The sequence below is a fragment of the Sceloporus occidentalis genome, unplaced genomic scaffold (assembly GCF_023333645.1).
Source record: "Sceloporus occidentalis isolate IW3139 unplaced genomic scaffold, rSceOcc1.0.p SCAF_110, whole genome shotgun sequence".
Classification (NCBI taxonomy): Eukaryota; Metazoa; Chordata; class Lepidosauria; order Squamata; family Phrynosomatidae; genus Sceloporus; species Sceloporus occidentalis.
Window position 1 is genome coordinate 653,866 of NW_028317090.1, and position 20,139 is coordinate 674,004.

Here is a 20,139-nt window from a genome sequence, read left to right on the forward strand (position 1 = left end):
CATGCTTGAATCAGCTGTCTAGAGATGACATTTCTATATTCGTTAATCTTTCTGTATATTTAGAGACTTTTCTTTTAAAGGATATACATGTATCGGTACAGATCAATTAGTCTGTAGTTCAGTTTGCTTGAACAGCCTATACTGATGTAGTTATATCATATGTATGCATCATCACAAAACAATTTACAATGTCACTTTTATAATTCATTGTTTATAATGTGCCAACATGTTTCTCAGTGATGTACAATATAATGCTGTCAGTGGCGAGTTTATGTTATGTGAAATACATCTTTATATGGTCCATGCTTGTGACAGTTTAGATTTTAAAGGGAGTAAGAAATACATGCCCAGTAGATAATAAGGACAAAATAGGGTTGGTGTCATATGCAGAGCCGGCCTTAAGTGTTCTGGTGCCCTGTGCGGACTACTCCTCTGGCGCCCCCCCATCCCCCAAAAAAGAAAGGAAAAAAAAATCTCCCCCCTCTGCCCCTTCTCACTGCCTCCCCCCCCGCCCTTTCTCACTGCCCCCCCGTGCCCCTTATCACTATATCTACCCCCTATCCTTACTTACCTTGTTGCCGGAGTCCTGCGGTGGGAGCGTGAGGCGTCCGTCTTCCCGCTCTGCCGCGGTACACGCTGCACAGCTGAGCGCCAAAATAATTCTGGCGCTCAGCACGAAATGTCGGCCTCACGACGGACTCACGGTGAGTGAGGGGCACCGAGCGGTTGCTGAAAACTTCACGAGCAACCGCTCGGCGCCCCTGCCCGGGACTTAAATTAAAACACCGTTTTTTTTGTTTAACTTTATTTATTTAAAAAAACAAACGATGTTATAATTTTTTTTTCCTTTATTTAAAAATAACAGTACGAACATATACATGGTACATAAGACATTTCATTCTTACATCGTACATATAATATTACTGAAGTAATTTTATAGCATTCAAAATTCAAGACGGTAACAAGACCAAGTCATCGAAGGAGGAGAGAAGAGAGATAATGATAATATTTTTAAACGTATTTGGATAGTAATAATATAATAATTGCCAGGATTATGTAGAAGGATTAAAAAAAAAAAAAGAATTTTTTGATGTATTTAGTCATTTATAGAAATCCATCTATGCCATGGAGACCATATTGCATCGTAATTCTTAATGTTATTGTGGGTTCGATAAAAGTGTTTCTCCATTGTGTATTGATAATTTATCTGGGATAAGATCTGGGACCAAGAGTTTGATCCATTTTCCAGTACCTTGCTATGCAGATTTTGGTTGCTGCCAGGATATTAATTGCCAAGTATGATTTCGCTTTATTCTCCCAAGGTAGGTCAAATAAACACTTAAATATATTAGTGATTTCAGATCTCAGATTTAGAAGTTTGTCACACGCCCACCAGATATGTATCATAGACCCCAATTCTGATTTACATCTCCAACACTTATTGGAGGTAGCATTATACATTTTATGTAATGAAGTTGGAACATAATACCATCTATGAAGGAGTTTATAATATTGTTCTTGAAGGTTTATACAGTGTATCGCTTTCCTTAAGTTGTTCCAAGCTTCACACCATATATCAAAAGAGTAAGAAACCCCCAGATCTCTTTCCCATTTCAAGATGGTATTTGGTTTATCCAGAGTAAGCTCTTGGTCCAATATATTTCTTAACCGCGTAATTAGATTTTTGTAATGCTTACTTATAAACTTGTCTAAATTAGTTGAAGGATTTAACAAATTACTTTTATTAAAGTTTCTAATCCTTAGATAAGAAAATAGTTCCTTACTTGGGAGATTATATTTAACCTGGAGTTCTTTAAATGGAATCAGGTCCAAAAGAGAACTAATGTCCGATATTGTATCGATACCTTGAGAGAACCAGGATCTTAAATCAATATCTTTTATCATATTTTGTACGGCTACCAATGGAGTAGACAACGAACAGGGTTCCGTAGTGCCAAATTTTTTCTTAAAGATAATCATATTTCTCAATATACTTTAAATAATAGGATTGGAAATCTTTAAACTATTTATGTCCTCTATACTGGTCCAGTATAAAAGAAATGGATCTAAATTGTGGCATTTCCACCTTTCATAATTATACCATGGTAATTCCGATTTCCGTTTAATATCCCCAAGCTAGAAAATGATTAAATAGGCACGTTTGATGTAAATTACATAGGTTAAGAAAATTAAGCCCAGCTCGTGAAAGAGTTCTAGTAAGAGTGGAACGTAAAATTCTGGATTTTTTGCCCAACCATACATATGATGAAAATAGTTTTTCAAATTGATTTAAAATTTTCAATGGAACTGGTAAAGGTATAATTCTAAATAACTAAATCAATTTTGGGAGGACATATGACTTTAGTGCAGGGGTTCTCAAACTGCGGCCCTCCAGCTGCTGCAGGACTACATCTCCCATACTCCTCAGCCAGCCCCTTAGCTGAAGGAGCATTATGGGAGATGTAGTCCTGCAGCAGCTGGAGGGCCGCAGTTTGAGAACCCCTGCTTTAGTGTATTAAGTCTGCCCATCCAAGAAATTTCCAGATTCTTCCATTGGGTAAATTGAGTTTTAAAAGAGTCTAAAAGAATCATATCATTATTAACTATAGTGTCTGTAAGACTCTGATATATTTTAATACCCAAATAGTCAATATATTTTTGACTCCAGTTTATTGCAGACTTAATCTTAATATTTTCAAACCGAAGATGTTCCATATTAAAGTCAATAATTTGTGATTTATCTAGGTTTAATTTATAGTTAGAATATGATGCATATTTGTTGATACATTCCAAAGTCTCTGGAAGGAAAGTTTCAGGGGAAGCTAAAGTGAGGAGAATATCATCAGCATATAAAGAGATCTTATGCTCATAAGGGCCTGTGCTTATTCCAATAATTTTATCCGAACGGCGTATTAATGTCGCAAGAGGTTCAATTGAAAGAACATATAGTAAAGGAGCTAGAGGGCATCCTTGTCTTGTTCCATTGCTAATAAAAAAGCTGGCTGAGTTGAGATTGAACCCTGAAATTTTTGCTTGCAAATTCTTATATAACGCCATAGTATAGTTTAAAAATTGACCGGTCACACCAAAAGTAATTAAAGTTTGTTCTAAGAAGGACCAACTCACGCGATCAAACGCCTTTTTGGCATCAAGCGCAAGGAAAACAGCAGGCGTTTCATTAAGATGTAACTCATAGATTAGATTTAAAGTTCTACGTGTATTGTCCTCACCACATCTACCCAGTAAAAATCCTGTTTGATCTGAATAGACTAACTCACACATGACAGAACTAAGTCTGTCAGCTAATATCTTAGAAAATATTTTAATATCTAAATTTATCAACGATATAGGACGATAATTTGTGACTTTAGTTGGATCTTTTCCACTTTTCGGAATTGGAGTTATTGTAGTTTGTAACATCTCAGATGGAAAATTATTCCCTAAAGATATCCCATTAAATACCCTCAATAGTATAGGAGAAACAATAGATTCCAAATTTTGATAAAAAAGAGATGAGAATCCATCTGGGCCAGGGGCTTTGTGCGAAGGTAAGTTCTTTATAGTAGTATTTAGCTCGGATAGTTGGATCGGTAAATTTAAGCCTTGTAGTTTTGTCTCAGATAATTTAGGTAAATTTAAAGTATTAAGAAAGGAATTTATCTGTATTTAATCTTTCCCAACTGATGGTAGATTATATAATGTACTATAGCACTCTCTAAAAGCTTCGCTAATTGATTTTGGAGTTAAGTGTGCTCTGCCATTTAGTACAATCTTATTTATTCTGTTTTTCACATTTTTATTTTTAATTTTACTTGTTAAATTTTTGCTGGCTCTATTGCTACTGTAGTACCAATCTTGTTTCAGAGATATTAAATTTCTATTTATCTTCTCCATTAATCTTTCTTTGATTTTAAATTGAATTTCTTTAAGATCAGTGAGGGTCGCCCCTTTCAATTTCTTTATATATACGCCACGTTTTATAAGATGTCCCCGCATGGTGCTTTTAAAAGCACACCATAGGGTTGCCTCTGAAACCATTCCATTATCGTTTATCTCCATAAAGTCTGTAGCTAAGTTGCGAAGTTGTTCTTTAAATTCTCGAGAAAACAAAAGAGATTCATTTAACCTCCAATTATATCTTATATTGAATTCCTCATTGTTTTTAATTGTTATAAAAATAGGTGCGTGGTCCGACCATGTCAAATTTCCTATACTAGGCGACTCGCAAAATTCAATAGAGTTAGTGTCCGACAAAAACCTATCAATTCTTGAGTAGGAATGATGTACCGCAGAATAATAAGTAAACTCCTTCTCAGATGGATTGTATGCCCTCCAAATATCAAATAATTGATTTCGAGCAAGGCAGAGAGAAAAAGATCTAGCTGAAGATTTCAATTTTAAGTTTGGATATGAACCATACGAAAAGCTTTTATCTAGTTTAACCTCCGAAATACAATTCATATCTCCACCGATCAGTAAGAGACCTTTTGAAATAGCTTGAGCTCTATCAAAGGTTTTTTCCAAGAATCTTACTGTGGATACATTGGGTGCATATATGTTAACGAGCGTATATATCACATCATTCAGCTTACATAAGAGAATAATATATCTTGCCTCATGATCGCATTCCAAATACAGCTGTTCAAATTTAATCTTTTGATTTATCAGAATTGCGACTCCTCATTTTTTCCTCCCACTTAAACTAGATTGAATAATAGTAGGAAACTTCTTATATTTCCAACAGTGAGAGGCACCCTTCTTCCAATGGGTTTCTTGGACAAAACATATATCAGCTTGTTCTCGGGTTAACATATCATATAAAAAGCCCCTTTTGTATGGAGAATTTAATCCTTAATAGATACAAGTTTAAGTGTCATGTGTGTTAAATATAATCACTCTCTCTTCCTCCCCCCTCGAATCTGGTCTGCCGTCAAAACATACATAAACAACAAAAAACATTAAATTTGCACAGTTTACACATGAAGACATTTCATGTGTTTGTTGCCCCATCTAATGTGTCGGGCTGTATCATGCGTAAGTGCCGATAATTGGGAAACGTCACGATCATATATTTATCGGTAGAGAAAAATAAATATAAATAAATAAATAGTTATATAAGTAAATTAAATAAATAATAAATAAATAATAAATATTAATAATAATATTAATATGCAAATATACATATTTAAAGTACACATATCCAAAATATATTAACTTATAAGTATTAGTACGTGCAGCTCTTAATATAGTAAGTTGACGCTGCTATAGTATATAGAGCCGTCCAATGATAAGGTGCATATATGCAATATCTGTATAAAATATATAAGTGTATAATAAGCTATTTAAGTCTAATCTTAATTATTCATATAATATACTACTAAGTTGAGGTCTAAGCCTCTAAATAAAGTGCTACATGTAAAGGTATAAAGTGTGCCAGTCTACTTGTATAATGTGCAAAATCGCAAAAAATAAAAATATATCGCATATTAAAATGCAAATTCGCAGAAAGAAAAAAAAAATATATATATCCTAATAATAATTATGTGCAAATCCACAAATATAAATATCCCATTTGCAAAATACTTGTATCTTAAAAATATAATAATTTGTAAATATTAATACGTGTGGCTCTTAATATAATAAGTTAACACTACTATAATATATTAAACAGTCCAATGATAAAGTGCTTGTGTGCAGTATCTGTGTAAAGTATATAAGTATATATTAAGCTATTTCTACTAAAATAAGGTGTAAACCGGTTGCTAAAGTGCTGAATGTAGGGTGTACCAATCTACCTGTATATTGTGCAAAATCGCAAAAATAAATAAATTAAAAATTATGTCACACATTAAAGTGCAAATTTCCAGGAAAAAATAATAAATCCTAATAATAATTATGTACAAATCCACAAATTTACATATACCATTTGCAGAGATAAAGTGATATTAATGCTAAACTAGTGAAGTGGTGTGCATAAATGTGCAAATAATTGTGCCTTATGTGCAAATTGAATCTAATCTAATTGTTCATAGAATGTACTATTGAACTGAAATAGAAATATGTTAATAAAGTGCCACTTATATATAAAGAATACCAATCTACATATGGTAAATGTGCAAATTCGCAAAAAAAAAGATAATATATCACATATTAAAGTGCATGTTCATAAAAAAAAAAAAAAATTATGCATGTATCAATGCTTATTATTAAATTATAAAAATATAGTATTAAACTATTTCCCCACTCAATACAAAGTTGCCAATAAGTTAATTATTAACATTCTACTATTGCTCTATAATAAATAGTGGCAAGATTAGTGTACAAAACTAGTCCTAAAAAAAAAATAGGAAAATACAAATATACTAATAAATAAATAAGTAGATATGTATATAAATATATAAATAGTCATAAATATATGTAAAAATAAGTAAATATATGATTCAGTTAAATTATGAAACGAATGGGTTAACTGCCCAATCAATCAATCATTGGCTTTCATTTAAGGTTGAGGTGGCTAAAAGTTCTTCAAGTTCCACAGGATTGTTAATTATGTGCGTCCCACCCTCCTTGAAGACAATCAATTTGGAGGGGGAACCCCATTTATACTTTATATTCAAATCTCGAAGTTTCTTAACACCTTCAAAAAATTGTTTCCTGAATTTCCGTGTTGCTAGAGAAAAATCTGGAAGCAGCTTCAAATCCCTATATTGCTCCTTTTGTATGGAATTTTTATTAAATTCAGTTGTAAAAAGATTTTTAATATATAAATTATTAAAACGGACGATTATATCTCTTGGTGTGTTGGTAGTGAAGTTCTTCGGCTTCGGAATCCTATGAAAATTTTCAAACATTTGATGATCCAAACAGTCCTGCTTTATGAAGGTTAATAAAAGGCCATTTAAATAGTCATCCAAATTCATAATATCCTCAGGGATCCCTCTTATCCTAAGTTTTTTACGCCTAGATCCGTCCTCCAAATATGTAAGCTTCGTTTCCATAGCTTGAAATTTATTCTTAAGATCGTTAGACTCTTTTCTGACAATTTCCAGTTCAAGCTGCAATGCCTGAATTGAATTTGCTTGTGAAATAAGTTTGTCTGAGATAGAGACAATATCATGTTTCAGAGAAGCTGTATTTAATTTCATTTCTGTAGTACGTTTAAGGTATAAATGACTTATATTGTTGATTTTAATGGATTGGGTTGGATCGGATTGTATAGGCTCAGGACAGATATCCATAGAAAGATCTACTGAGACATCCGGAGAGTCTTTTGAGCAGTGGCGAATCTACCGGGGTCGTAGGGGTCGCGACTGCGACCGGGCCCCGGCGGCAGGGGGGCCCAAGCCAAGGGGCCGCCCGAAATCTTTTTTAAGTTTTTTTTTTTTTTTAAATAAGGCAGGGGCGTCCAACATGCGGCCCGCGGGCCAAATGCGGCCCGCGAGACCTCGAGGTGCGGCCCGCGTAAGATCGGCAGCCAGGGCAACCGATCTTACACGAGCCGCACCTCAAGCCCTGCTACTTACTTGTGGGAGGGTCTTCTGGACAGCACAGAGGAAGCGGAGTTCACGTGACATCCTACTTCCTCTGTGCTTTAGCAGAGAAGGCAGAGGGAGGCCGCGCCCCCTGCTGAAGTCTGTGAGCGGCATCGAGGGAGCTGCAGTACAGGTAAGGGGGTGGGGAGGGTGTTTGAATGAGTGTGTGTGATTGAGGGAATGAATCTGTGAATTAATGATTATATGAATAAATGAGTGTGTGTGTGTGTGATAGCATGGATGTGTAAGTGCTGGAACCTAGGCATGATGAGATTGTGATTGCTGTTAGAAATCACACTCCTATCATGCCAAGTCAGCCAGTACATGCTGAAACCTGGCCAGCTGCCCCCCTTGTGTAGTGATGCTGCCAGCAGTATGGGGTCTGCACTTACAGCCACCCTGTACCAGCATGTACTGGCTGACTTGGCATGATAGGAGTGTGATTGCTAACAGCAATCACAGTCCCATAATGCCTAGGTTCCAGCATTTACTGGATGGATGTGTAAGTGCTGGAACCTAGGCATGATGGGACTGTGATTGCTGTTAGCAATCACACTCTTATCATGCCAAGTCAGCCAGTACATGCTGAAACCTGGCTAGCTGCCCCCCTTGTATATTGATGCTGCCAGCAGTATGGGGTCTGCACATCACTTACAGCCATCCTGTACCAGCGTGTATTGGCTGACTTGGCATGATAGGAGTGCGATTGCTAATAGCAATCAGAGTCCCATCATGCCTAGGTTCCAGCATTTACTGGATGGATGTGTAAGTGCTGGAACCTAGGCATGATGGGACTGTGACTACTGTTAGCAATCACACTCCTATCATGCCAAGTCAGCCAGTACATGCTGAAACCTAGCTAGCTGCCCCCCTTGTGTAGTGATACTGCCAGCAGTATGGGGTCTGCACATCACTTACAGCCACCCTGTACCAGCATGTACTGGCTGACTTGGCATGATAGGAGTGTGATTGCTAACAGCAATCACAGCGAGCACAGTCCCATCATGCCTAGGTACCAGCATTTACTGGTTGCCTGGGTATGATAGGAGTGTGATTGCTGTTAGCAATCACACTCCTATCATGCCAAGTCATATTGCTAATTTTGTCCAATTGTGTGTTACCTACTTTTATTAAACATGTGAGTTTTTATTATTATATTTAAAGGTGGGGGTCATTTTTCAGTTTTGGCTAAGTGAACCCTGAATGTTTTGGTCCAGAATTTTCATTTTAGTTCATCCCTAGAATAAATCTAGGGAATCCTGAATTTGTAGTCGCAAAACTTTCAAGGCCCAGAAATCAGTGAGAGGAAGAGTAAAGGTTTTGTGTCATTTACTTTATTTTAATCTGCATATTTTATTAAAGGCCATATTTTTTGTCACAGTGAAAAATGAGTGCGGCCCGCGCACGTATACAATTCTGATGAAGTGGCCCACTGCAGAAAAAACTTGGACACCCCTGGATTATGCCCTTTGTACATGCGCCCCTTTTTCTTTGATTTTTTTACAGATATGATTCAATATGAAAATTGAATTTGTTGAATTAGTTGAAAAAAAATTGTTGGGTAAAAATCATGTTTTTTTTGGGGGGGTGAGGGGGTGAGGGGGTGGGGGGGCCCTTAACAGATTCTCGCACCCGGGCCCTGAGGCGTCTAGTTACGCCCCTGCTTTTGAGAGATGTTTAGATGCAAAAGTTGTAGTAATGGCTGATGATTTAGGAGAATAGTATGTCGTTAAAGCTTTAGATTTTTCCAAGCTTACTCTCCTATCCTTTTCTCTTTCCTTTTCTCGGTCTTTATCTTTTTTAGGCGGCATCGTTTGTATTTAAGGCCAGTTTACGCTCCTTTTTATAGTTTGTATTACTATTTTTCTTCACCACTTCTAAGGCTCTTCATGGTTTCTTTCACCTTTTATTTCATCTTTATGTCTCCTTCCACTCCACTCCTCCTCATAGCCTCCCTTCAATCTGCAATCTATCCCCCCTTATCAAAGGTGTTAACTTGTGCTTTGTCTTCCCTTTCTGTTAATTGTTGTTTTGCTTATCTTTCACTTGTCACCACAATAATAATGTTAATCATATATCTGTGTGTATAATCAAGTGTAGAGATCTATATATAATGGTCAGAGTCAATGCAATAATATAAGCCTCATTATTAGGGAAAATAAAAGCACTTATCTTGAGATGATAAATCTTGTATGGAAGAATTCAAAATTCAGTCACAACGTGATCCGTGTATCCTATTTGTCCTGGACACGTGAAAGCATGGAGGCGCGAAGGCCAAAAAATCAGATGTTCTGCGTCTGGGCAAGAGGAATCCGCAAGGGGGGGCGGCAGAGAGGGAGGTTTGAGAAAGGAGAAGGAAGGACACGACGCCCAAGGCTGCTACAGTCGTCCACAAGCGCTCCACGAAATCAGAAGTCCTCGATCAGCTTGAACCACCTCTGCGACTTATCACGGCAGGTTTTCCCCATTCGCGATCAAAATTCGAGCGTTCACGCGTCTCCAAAGACCGGCACTAGCCGCAGGCGTATTACGTTGCACGCATAGCGTGACGCGTGCAGCGTGCTACGTCAGCATTCATTCCCCGCTCCCCCACGATGTTATAATTTAAGTCCCGGACGGCGGCCACACAGGTCGCACACCCCTAAGGCCGGCCCTGGTCATATGCATGTACTTATCAATGATTTCTTTTCATTTTGACCAGATATATACACACACACACAAGAGATTCTGGGTAGATGCATGCATATCCTGGCTGTCTGCTGGAGATAATCCCCTCAGCAAATGATGAGATGATATAATAGTCTTTACAAAGCCAGGGCCCCATAGTCATTAGGAGGAGGCTGTCTCTCAGGCCTCTCCAGTGGCTCCAGTGATGGAGGGCTCAGTCACAACAAACATTTGCAAAAAAAAGAGGTGTAGTTGAAGAGCTCAGTAAATTCAAGCGTGGTACTGTGATAGGATGCCACCTTTGCAATGAGTTAGTTTATGAAATTGTATCCCTGCTAGATATTCCACAGTCAATTATAAGTGGTATTATTGCAAAGTGTAAGCGTTTAGGAACAGCAGCAACTCAGCCATGAAGCGGAAGACTACTTAAAGTCACAGAGTGGGGTCATCGTGTGCCACTGGACTCAGGAGCAGTAAAAACGTGTTATGCGGAGTGACAAATCACACATCTCTGTTTTGAAGTCTGATGGGCGAGTCCTGGGTTTGGCAGATGCCAGGAGAACGCTTTGTGCCAAATGTAAAGTTTGGTGGAGGAGGGATAATGGTATGGGGCTGTTTTTCAGGGTTGAGTCCCTTACTTCTAGTGAAAGGAAATTGTGATGCTTCAGCATACCAAGACATTTTGGACAATGCTATGCTTCCAGCAAAGTCAATAAAGACACAGTTGAAGAGTTGGGTATGGAAGAACCTGAGTATGGCTCACACAGAGCCCCGACCTCAACCCCAATGAACACCTTTGGGATGAACTGGAACGGAGATTGCGAGCTGTGCCTTTTGATCCAAGACCAATGCCTAACATCATAAATGCTCTACTGGATGAATGGGCAAAACTATCCACAAAAACACTCCAACATTTTGTAGAAAGCCTTCCCAGAAGAGCGTTATAGCTGCAAATGTCTGTGTACTTAGAATGCACTTTTTAAACAATTCCCTGTTAAGGTAATGATCAGGTGTCCCAATACTTCTAATAGATCAGAAATACAATGAAGACATTGTTAATGTTGTAAATTTTAGCTGGAAACGCCTGTTTTTTTAATGAATATTTTTATAGACGTACCTTATCAACATCCATCCCTCCTGTATTCCACGTTGTGTTAGATTACGTTTAAATGACTAACTGATCCTTAGAAAACCCATTTACAATTATGACAGCACACATAGAAATTCCCTTGGTCCCCACAAAAACAGATGTGACCCCAAACCTTTGAACAGAAGTGTATGTATAGTGAATGTTTCCTCACCTATCTACTATTAATAGCGGTTCAAATGTGTTTTCCTCTTATTGCAGGAACGCCTTCTTCTTTCTTTACTGCCTGCTCACATTGCAATGGAAATGAAAGCAGAGATTATTCAAAGATTACAAGGACCTCGGGCTGGCCAACTAGAAAATACAAATAATTTTCACAATTTGTACGTGAAGAGGCACACCAATGTAAGGTATGCACAATTATGCACATTTATAGGATGTGGGCGTCATTAATGACATTAATTCATTTGTGTTTGGCTTTGTGTTAATGGAAGAAGAAGAAGAAGGCTCTTAACATTTTTCAGTGTTGCTGTTTAGATGTAATTTTCTTTTCTCATTTTGTGTACCCACACACATTATATATTTTTCAGGACAAACAGGGCTTTCTTTAGATACCATTATGTTTATCATATCATTTAGTTTACTATTTTAAAAAATGATAAATATGGTGATTTTATGTTAACAAAATTACTTTTTCTCACTGTTATGGGGCAAAAAGGACCAGTAGTGTTTTGCTATTTCAAAACCATTTTCCCCAAATCTGGTCATTCTACCCCATGTAAATTTACCACTCCTGGTATATGTCCGTGTCAAACAACACCCCAATGTGTGTTCAGCAACATCTTCTGAGCGCTGTGATACCCCACATGCATGGGTTTGTTGGGTTATTTGGGAGGTAAAAGACCACCAATGTGAGGTGTGTATTTGCCGTTTAGACATCTGGTCAGTCTGTGCCCATGTCCCATATTTGGGACATCTTTGAAGCCAGGCAATTAAATTAACCCCATCAAATCATACATTTTTAAAACTAGACACCCTATGGGCATTTATAATGCCCATATTTTAACTCTTTCCATGCAGGAATTTTCGGGGAAGATATAGCGCTAGTTGTAGGACTTGCTCATAAAAAAACACACATATATATATAATTTTCACTTTTTTTTTTGGTTACAGTGGGGAATTATTTTTTCATGTTACTGTCACGGAACTGGGTCCATACAGGCAACTGTGCAGGAGCGGAGTCTCAGGACAGGGCCTGGTGCAGGGCGACCGCACTCACCCAGGTGTTGAGCACCTAGGGTTGTACAGCCACATACCAGCGCCCTGACATAGCAGCTGATGATGTCCAGAACAAGGCAGAACCAAACTTGACTGGATGTGGAAATCCGAACTAAACTTGGAGATATCCTGCAGGCACCCTGGAGCAGGCATGAGACATAGCACTAGACTCATGACAGGGTGCTGCAGGCTGGGAGTACAGAAGCTAAGCAGAGTATCAACAGAAACATAGCAAGCAAGGACAGAGCAAGGAGCAAGGAACATAACCAGACAAGACATACATGATACAGGGCACAACAAAGGACGGGGATCAAGGCAAGGAACACAGGGGAAGGAGCGAGGAGCCAGAATCCTCGGACGCTTCTCCTTTAAGCAAGGATAGGACTACTTAACTGGGACATGGGGAGAGGAGAGAGGAACCGAAATCCTCAGATGATTCAGGGAAGAAGGGCAAAGGTACATAAGAGAACGACAAACATGAATACAGGAACTAGCCTAGGACTATGTGATAACAATTGGAGATTCCCTCACATCATATGGCCATAGTATGCTTAGCCCACCACTACGCCAAAGTCCAATGACGGTGGGTCCTAACGCTAAGCCCTGCATACGAAAGTACTGATAAACAAAACATTGAATCCAAACACAGAACCGAGAAGGATAAACCTTTAGACTGCAGACTGAGACAAACAGAACAAACGGATGGGACACACCTTATAAAGGAAACAGAGCTGAAGCAAAGAGCAGACTGGATTCAAAGAATCAGAGGTTCAGGACAGAGCATACGGAAATCCAGGAGTGGACCACAGCAAAACATGGGAACTGAGGCAAGGCAGGGAAAAACAGAGATATGCAGCTCCACAGCCTAGATGGACCCTGACAGTTACCATATATATATATATATATATATATATATATATATATATTTAAATTTATTTTTTTAATTTTTTTCTTTTTTTTTTTTTACTATTTTTTTTTTACTATACACTGGGGTTGTGTAGCCCCCTCTGGGGCATTGCAGGCTTGCCTCAATGAAGAGGCAGACTGGAATGCCTCTCACCCGATTTGCATCGGGCTCAGAGGGCGTGTTTAACAGTGATGGTTTGCATCACTGGTCTGTTGTTTAAACCACCGATCTCGGTGATCGGAAGGTCTGAAAAACTTGTGAGGCTTCCAGGAAAACCGCAATGCCACCTATCGTGGCAAAAACGTTCAAGCGATCAACAGCAAATAACGCTACCACGTACATGTACGGGCATTGTCACTAACACATTGCATCTTCACCCTGTACATGTACGTGGATTGTCGTTAAGGGGTTAATTGTAGTAGGTAGAATAAAAACACTGAGCTTGTTTTAAAGCAAGGGAAGAAATAAATATTATAATACAGTACAAAAAAATACGGTATTCTCATTTAGATCAACGCTTGGCTGCTTTGTACTGATAAATGATATTGTAATGAGTTGTATTTTTAAAAATGTTTTAAAAGTTGCATGCACACCACTGTAATTATACAAAGTAAGAAAATTAATCATTTTAATTGCTTATCACCATATATTTTTTCAATTCATGATTAGTTCTGATTAATATAGCTCAATAATATTAATACCCAGCTGTCACTATGAAATACAGGCTCGTACCTACATGACAATTTTACAGATCAGGGCAGGAATAAAAGCTGATCACTGTCAGAACCATGTTAGTGGATCAGTTCCTACCCAGCATCTGCATAGCACCGGTACTCAAGTCTGCTGTACACTCCATTTGTTCACAAGCTAAAAATTTTATGTATTTGATCTCTAGGAGCAATTATAAATGTACACGCATACTACAATGTTAATATAACACACCTGCTTTATTAATTACTTGAGCATTATTTTATATAAATAGTTATGTAGGTACCTTGGTGTTTGAGTCCATTTTGTTCATATTTGATTTGACATTTGATTATCTACCATTTAATGGTTATCAAAGAAAATGGCAAACACCAATGCTCATTTAGAGTCCGTTTGCTTCTGGACGGTCAATGAGAAGAGATGTTGATGAGCTTTCCACATAATAGCTTTGTTTTCTTGGGGGGGGGGACATTTTCCATTCTAGATCTATATGAGCAATTTAAAAGCTACAGGAAGCCCAATAGATAGTGTCGAGCAATTTAAATATGCTAAACGCACATATAAGGATGCATAGTAATGCACGGTATATGTATGTTTTCACTAGACATGTTTGTTAGATTTACCACAGGTTAGCATTCCTTGGTAAAAACCAAGTGTGTTTAACAGGAAGTCCTTTTTCGCGGATAAATGCACAATAGCACATGTAGAATTTATCACTGCAAATTTTGTTTTAAAAGCTGAGCCACTAATACAGTAAGAATAAAAATCACAATTCGTGCTAATAGTTAGATTATTTCTTTATGTTCTTTTGTTGCTTTGAATTATATATCATGTGCAAATTGTAGGATACCGATACAGATACACATGTGCTATAGATATTCAATGCAGTCTGTTTCTATAACAAAGTACAAGTGAAACTAATATCCACTATGCACTATATTAGGAATCTATATTATGTGTATATACCATGTCAGCAGTCACATGTAAAGGTATTCTGAGAAGGGACATAACTTCAGCACAGGAAATTAATCACCAATATTGTTTGGGGCACCTTGGGCCTTAGATATCATATTCCCTGTGGTATTTTTAAAATAAATGGCTGCAAAACAATAGATTTTGTAGAAGATGACAGCTCCTCTGCAATCTCTCTGTGTGTATATATATATATATTTATTTATATATATATATATATATATATATATATACAGTATCTCACAATTTTGTAACACTGAAGAAATGACACTCTGCTACAATGTAAAGTAGTGAGTGTACAGCCTGTATAACAGTGTAAATTTGTTCTCTTAAAAATAACTCAACACACAGCCATTAATGTCTAAACCTTGGCAACAAAAGTGAGTACACTCCTAAGTGGAAATGTCCGAATTGGGCCCAAAGTGTCAATATTTTGTGTGGTCACCATTATTTTCCAGCACTGCCTTAACCCTCTTGGGCATGGAGTTCACCAGAGCATCACAGCTTGCCACTGGAGTCCTCCATGACGACATCACAGAGCTGGTGGATGTTAGAGACCTTGCGCTCCCCCACCTTCCGTTTGAGGATGCCCCACAGATGCTCAATAGGGTTTAGGTCTGGAGACATGCTTGGCCAGTCCATCACCTTTACCTTCAGCTTCTTTAGCAAGGCAGTGGTCATCTTGGAGGTGTGTTTGGGGTCGTTATCATATTGGAATACTGCCAATGCTCTGCTTCACTATGTCACAGTACATGTTGGCATTCATGGTTCCCTCAATTAACTGTAGTTCCCCTTTCTGTACTCCTCACCTTGTTGCAGCCACACACGCTTAACACCATCTGAACTAAATAAGTTTATCTTGGTCTCGTCGAACCACAGGACATGGTAGTCCATGTCCTTAGTCTGCTTGTCTTCAGCAAACAGTTTGCGGGCTTTCTTGTGCACAGTGGCGACTCTAGAAACAATATATAGGGGGGGCACACAAGATACCACAGTCAAACTGGGGGGGCATTAATAATTTCCACCATTAAATCATACCACTGAAAAAACACACACACATATATATATATATATATATATATATATATATTGCCAAAAGTAATGTGCTATGGAATGATACTTTTGTTATTGGACAATACAATACTTGATCATTCAACATGGGAAGCCTGAAGCCACAATTTAGTACGACTAATCCTTGAAATCCTTTAAACAACACAATACCTTAACTTTTCCACTAAATGATTTCAGGGCCTAATATTAGTCCCTGCTGCCGATATATATATAAATATATATAAATAAATATTAGACCCTGCTGCCGATAGCAGGTATAGATCAACACATTAACACACAAACCCAGCTTTGCATGTATAGATCAATTGAAATTCACTTGTGATCTCAGCACTGAAGGTATATATCAAATAAACGGAATCAGACATACAAATCCTGTATTTGCAGGTATACAATAATAATAATATATGAAATGTAGCATTGCAGGTATAGATCAAATCAATACATGGAAACAGCATTGCAGGTATTAATCAACTGAACAAGACATACAAACCCTGTATTTGCAGGTATACATAAATAATGTATGGAAACATAGCATAGCAGATATGGATCTACAGAAGAACACACAAACCAAGCTTTGCAGGTACAGATCAATTGGAATTCACATAAAAACACGGCATTAAAGGTATATTTAAAACCCCCTAAATTACAGGGATAGATCACAGGTTGCACACCCCAACCACGCTGCCCACATAGAACCTGGCCAGCACCCAGTTAACACACATAAGATTTGCCATCTTTGTCCCATATACACCCTGCCTGTGCCATCTTGTTCCCCAAGGCTCAAACATCCTGCTAGTGCCATCTTTGCCCTTCCACAATTATACATCTATGATACACACAATCACATTAACTCATGCTCTCCCTTATTCAGACAAATCATCCACATATTAACTCATGCTCTCCCTCATTCAGACAATTCATCCATTTTAAGAAGCTACATCCCTTGGAGCTTCAAATGAGGGGCTACATGTATTTCTAGGACAAAAGCTGAGTGCACCAATAATGATGGAATATGTCGCTTTGGCTTGAAAATATGTTTTTTCTAACCATAACGACATGTTCATTTGTGTCTTGCGCACTCCAGGTTTGTACTAGAAACACATGCAGCCCCTCATTTGATGCGCCAAGGGATATAACTTCTTACGTGAGCAGTAATGCCACGTCAAGGCTTCAACCCTAATTACTGACCATTCACACGCCTTTCATATCTCCATTCACTCACAGAAGCACACGCCATTCTTTCCATACATTTACTCACAGTAGCACACACCATTCTTTCCCCTTACAATCCCAAAGAAATGATGGTAAAGGGAGAAAAAAAAATCACTTTTACAGCAAAAATCAGTTTTGCAGTAAAAATGCAAGGCGCTCCAGGGATGATATGGTTACTCACGTACCACACAGGCTAAATGGCTGATTTTAATAATATTTGCAGTTCATCATCATTTTAAAAAATGCCTCCCTCTACCGTTGGCTAAATTTAACCCCATGATCAAAGGGATCATAGGATTAAAAATTAGTATCGGCCATTTTTAAAAAGGGAATGTGACTTTTTATAGCTATATGATCGCTTTGGTAACATTGGCTACCACAGTGATCATTTAGCTAGAATACTTAAACTTTTTTTTTTATTTTAAAGTTAAACTACTTTATGTTTAAATAATTTCAATTGGTCTCTAGGCAATTTTGATCTTTTTTTTATCTGCCTTTAGAGACCCCCAAATAATTTTTTTACATTTTTATTTTTTTTAACTTAATATTTTTTATTCTTTTTTTACAATCTATATACCGTGAGGCGATTACCTTTCCCATGGTATATGTTGGGGGTATGTAGCTGCTTAGATGCCTAAGATACAGGCATCTAAGCAGCATGCCCCCATACCTCTTTAACTGACAATTGTCAGTTGTTAATAAAGTTGCGCGGTGACGTCATCGCGTCATTGCGCGAGACGTCACCGGGCAGATCGGGTGGCCCCGGTGATGCCCTTCAGTGTGAGGGGCAGATCGCCGGGGTAGGTGGTGATGGAGGTCCACAGACCTCCATCAAGGTAAGATAGTGCTAGTGACGGCATGGTGCCGTCGTTAGCACCTGACTGGGACTGCTAGCGACGGCACCATGCCGTCGTTAGCAGTCAAGGACTGTCCTGGGTGGTTACAAATTCGGCGGGGGGGGCAACAGGGGGGGCAAGGAATAAACTAGGGGGGGGCAATTTTTTTCTGGGACGCCAGTTATGCAGACCAATTTGATGCAGTGTGCGGCGTATGGTCTAGGCACTGACCCCCTACCCCTTCAACCTCTGCAGTAATGCTGGCACCACTCATACTTCTATTTCCCAAAGACAACCTCTGGATATGCGCACGTGAAAAATTACTGCAATTTTTCTGAAGTAATACTGCAAAAATTCAATAAAGCTGCAGTACATTGAAGTACAACTGTAGGTTTGCAATATAAAAAAAAAAGTGCAGTAAATGTGCAGTAATACTGCAGTACAGTGAAGTACAAATGCAGTAAAACTGCAGTAAATGTGCAGTAAAAGTGCAGTATTGCAGTTTTTTCATGTCCAAAAACTGCACTATTACTTCAGAAAAACTGCAGTAATTTTTTCGTTAGGGGTGCCATGACTGTCACTAAGGCTGGTCAGGAAGTGGATCCTCACTGCAGTAATAGGGAAAGGCGCCCCTAGCTGTGATGAGGGGCTCCGCTACCCAGTGCAAAGGAGATTCTAGGCAGAGGACAGCAGAAACAGTAACAATATGGGTCTTGATTAGATCAGGAACGAGATGATAAATTCCAAGGATCAGGCAAAAGAATAGTCAGGGTCACGTAGCATAGGTCAGGGCAGGCAGCAAACAATGGCAGTCAGGAACAAGCAGAATATAAAGACCAAAGGATATGGAGAGGAAATGGCTAATTGTACTTTTGTTGCCAATGTTTAGACATTAATGGCTGTGTGTTGAGTTACTTTTATGGGAACATCAAATGTTCACTGTTATACAGGCTGTGCACTCAGTACTTTACTTTTTACTTTGTAGCAGAGTGTAATTTTTTCAGTGTTGTCACATGAAAAGATATAATAAAATATTTACAAAAATGTGAGCGGTGTACTCACTTTTGTGAGATACTGTACATCAGACTTGTGCATTCAGCTATGTAGACATTGCAAATTTTATGGAATTTGTCAATTTCGTCAATTTATACCAAGATTAGGCCTCCCACAAAACAGACAGGTAAAGCAAAAAGCTCAGAATTTTTGTCTGAAATGCTTGGGCTCTCTTTAACCCCCATTCTCTCACACTCTCATCCAAATTCTCTTGTCCATATTCACTCTCTGACACTCTTTGAAAGTCTACCCTACCTTCTCTACCAACCACTATCATGACTCGCATCTTCTTGTTCTTCAACTTCTTGTACTTCTGCCATAATGGCAGAGATGATTGGAGGATCGACAGGACGTTACCGGAAGCTCCGCTATTTTGGTGGCAGTTTGCTGAGAGGCTATGTCCGAAGGTGCAGATGAAGAAAGAAGAGAGATGAAAGAAGAGAGAGAAGAACAAGAAGAGGCAGAACAAGAAGATGCTATACACGGAAGCAGAAGTGATCGGTAGAGACTGTATGGAGACAATTGGAGAGCATGAGAGAGTGAATGAAAATCAGAGCGAGTAAGAGTCTGGGAGAGATTTTTATTCACTCGCCGAGTGAATAAGAGTCTCTCCCAATATCAGGATGTCAGATGCTAATTTAACTTTTATTAAGGATAAAAATTCTTCATACTGGCTTTTACAGCACTTTTTATATGAAAGTAAATAATTATTCCATTTCAAAGCCTATCTTCAAAAATATTTTTATATATAATGAGAGTTTTTTTGTGTTTAGTGGCATAAAATAGTTTCTAATGTGAATTCTACTGTGATGGAAA

The 20,139-nt window shown here is 38.3% G+C and overlaps 1 protein-coding gene across 1 annotated transcript in view; it reads left to right on the forward strand.

The window, feature by feature from the left end:
* LOC149283165 (adenylate cyclase type 2) overlaps nt 1–20,139 on the forward strand; it is a 354,857-nt gene that overhangs the window by 192,492 nt on the left and 142,226 nt on the right. Inside the window, exon 5 of the mRNA XM_089497880.1 lies at nt 11,548–11,696. Within this exon, the coding sequence (XP_089354006.1) occupies nt 11,548–11,696 (149 nt within the window). The remainder of the gene's footprint in view (nt 1–11,547; nt 11,697–20,139) is intronic.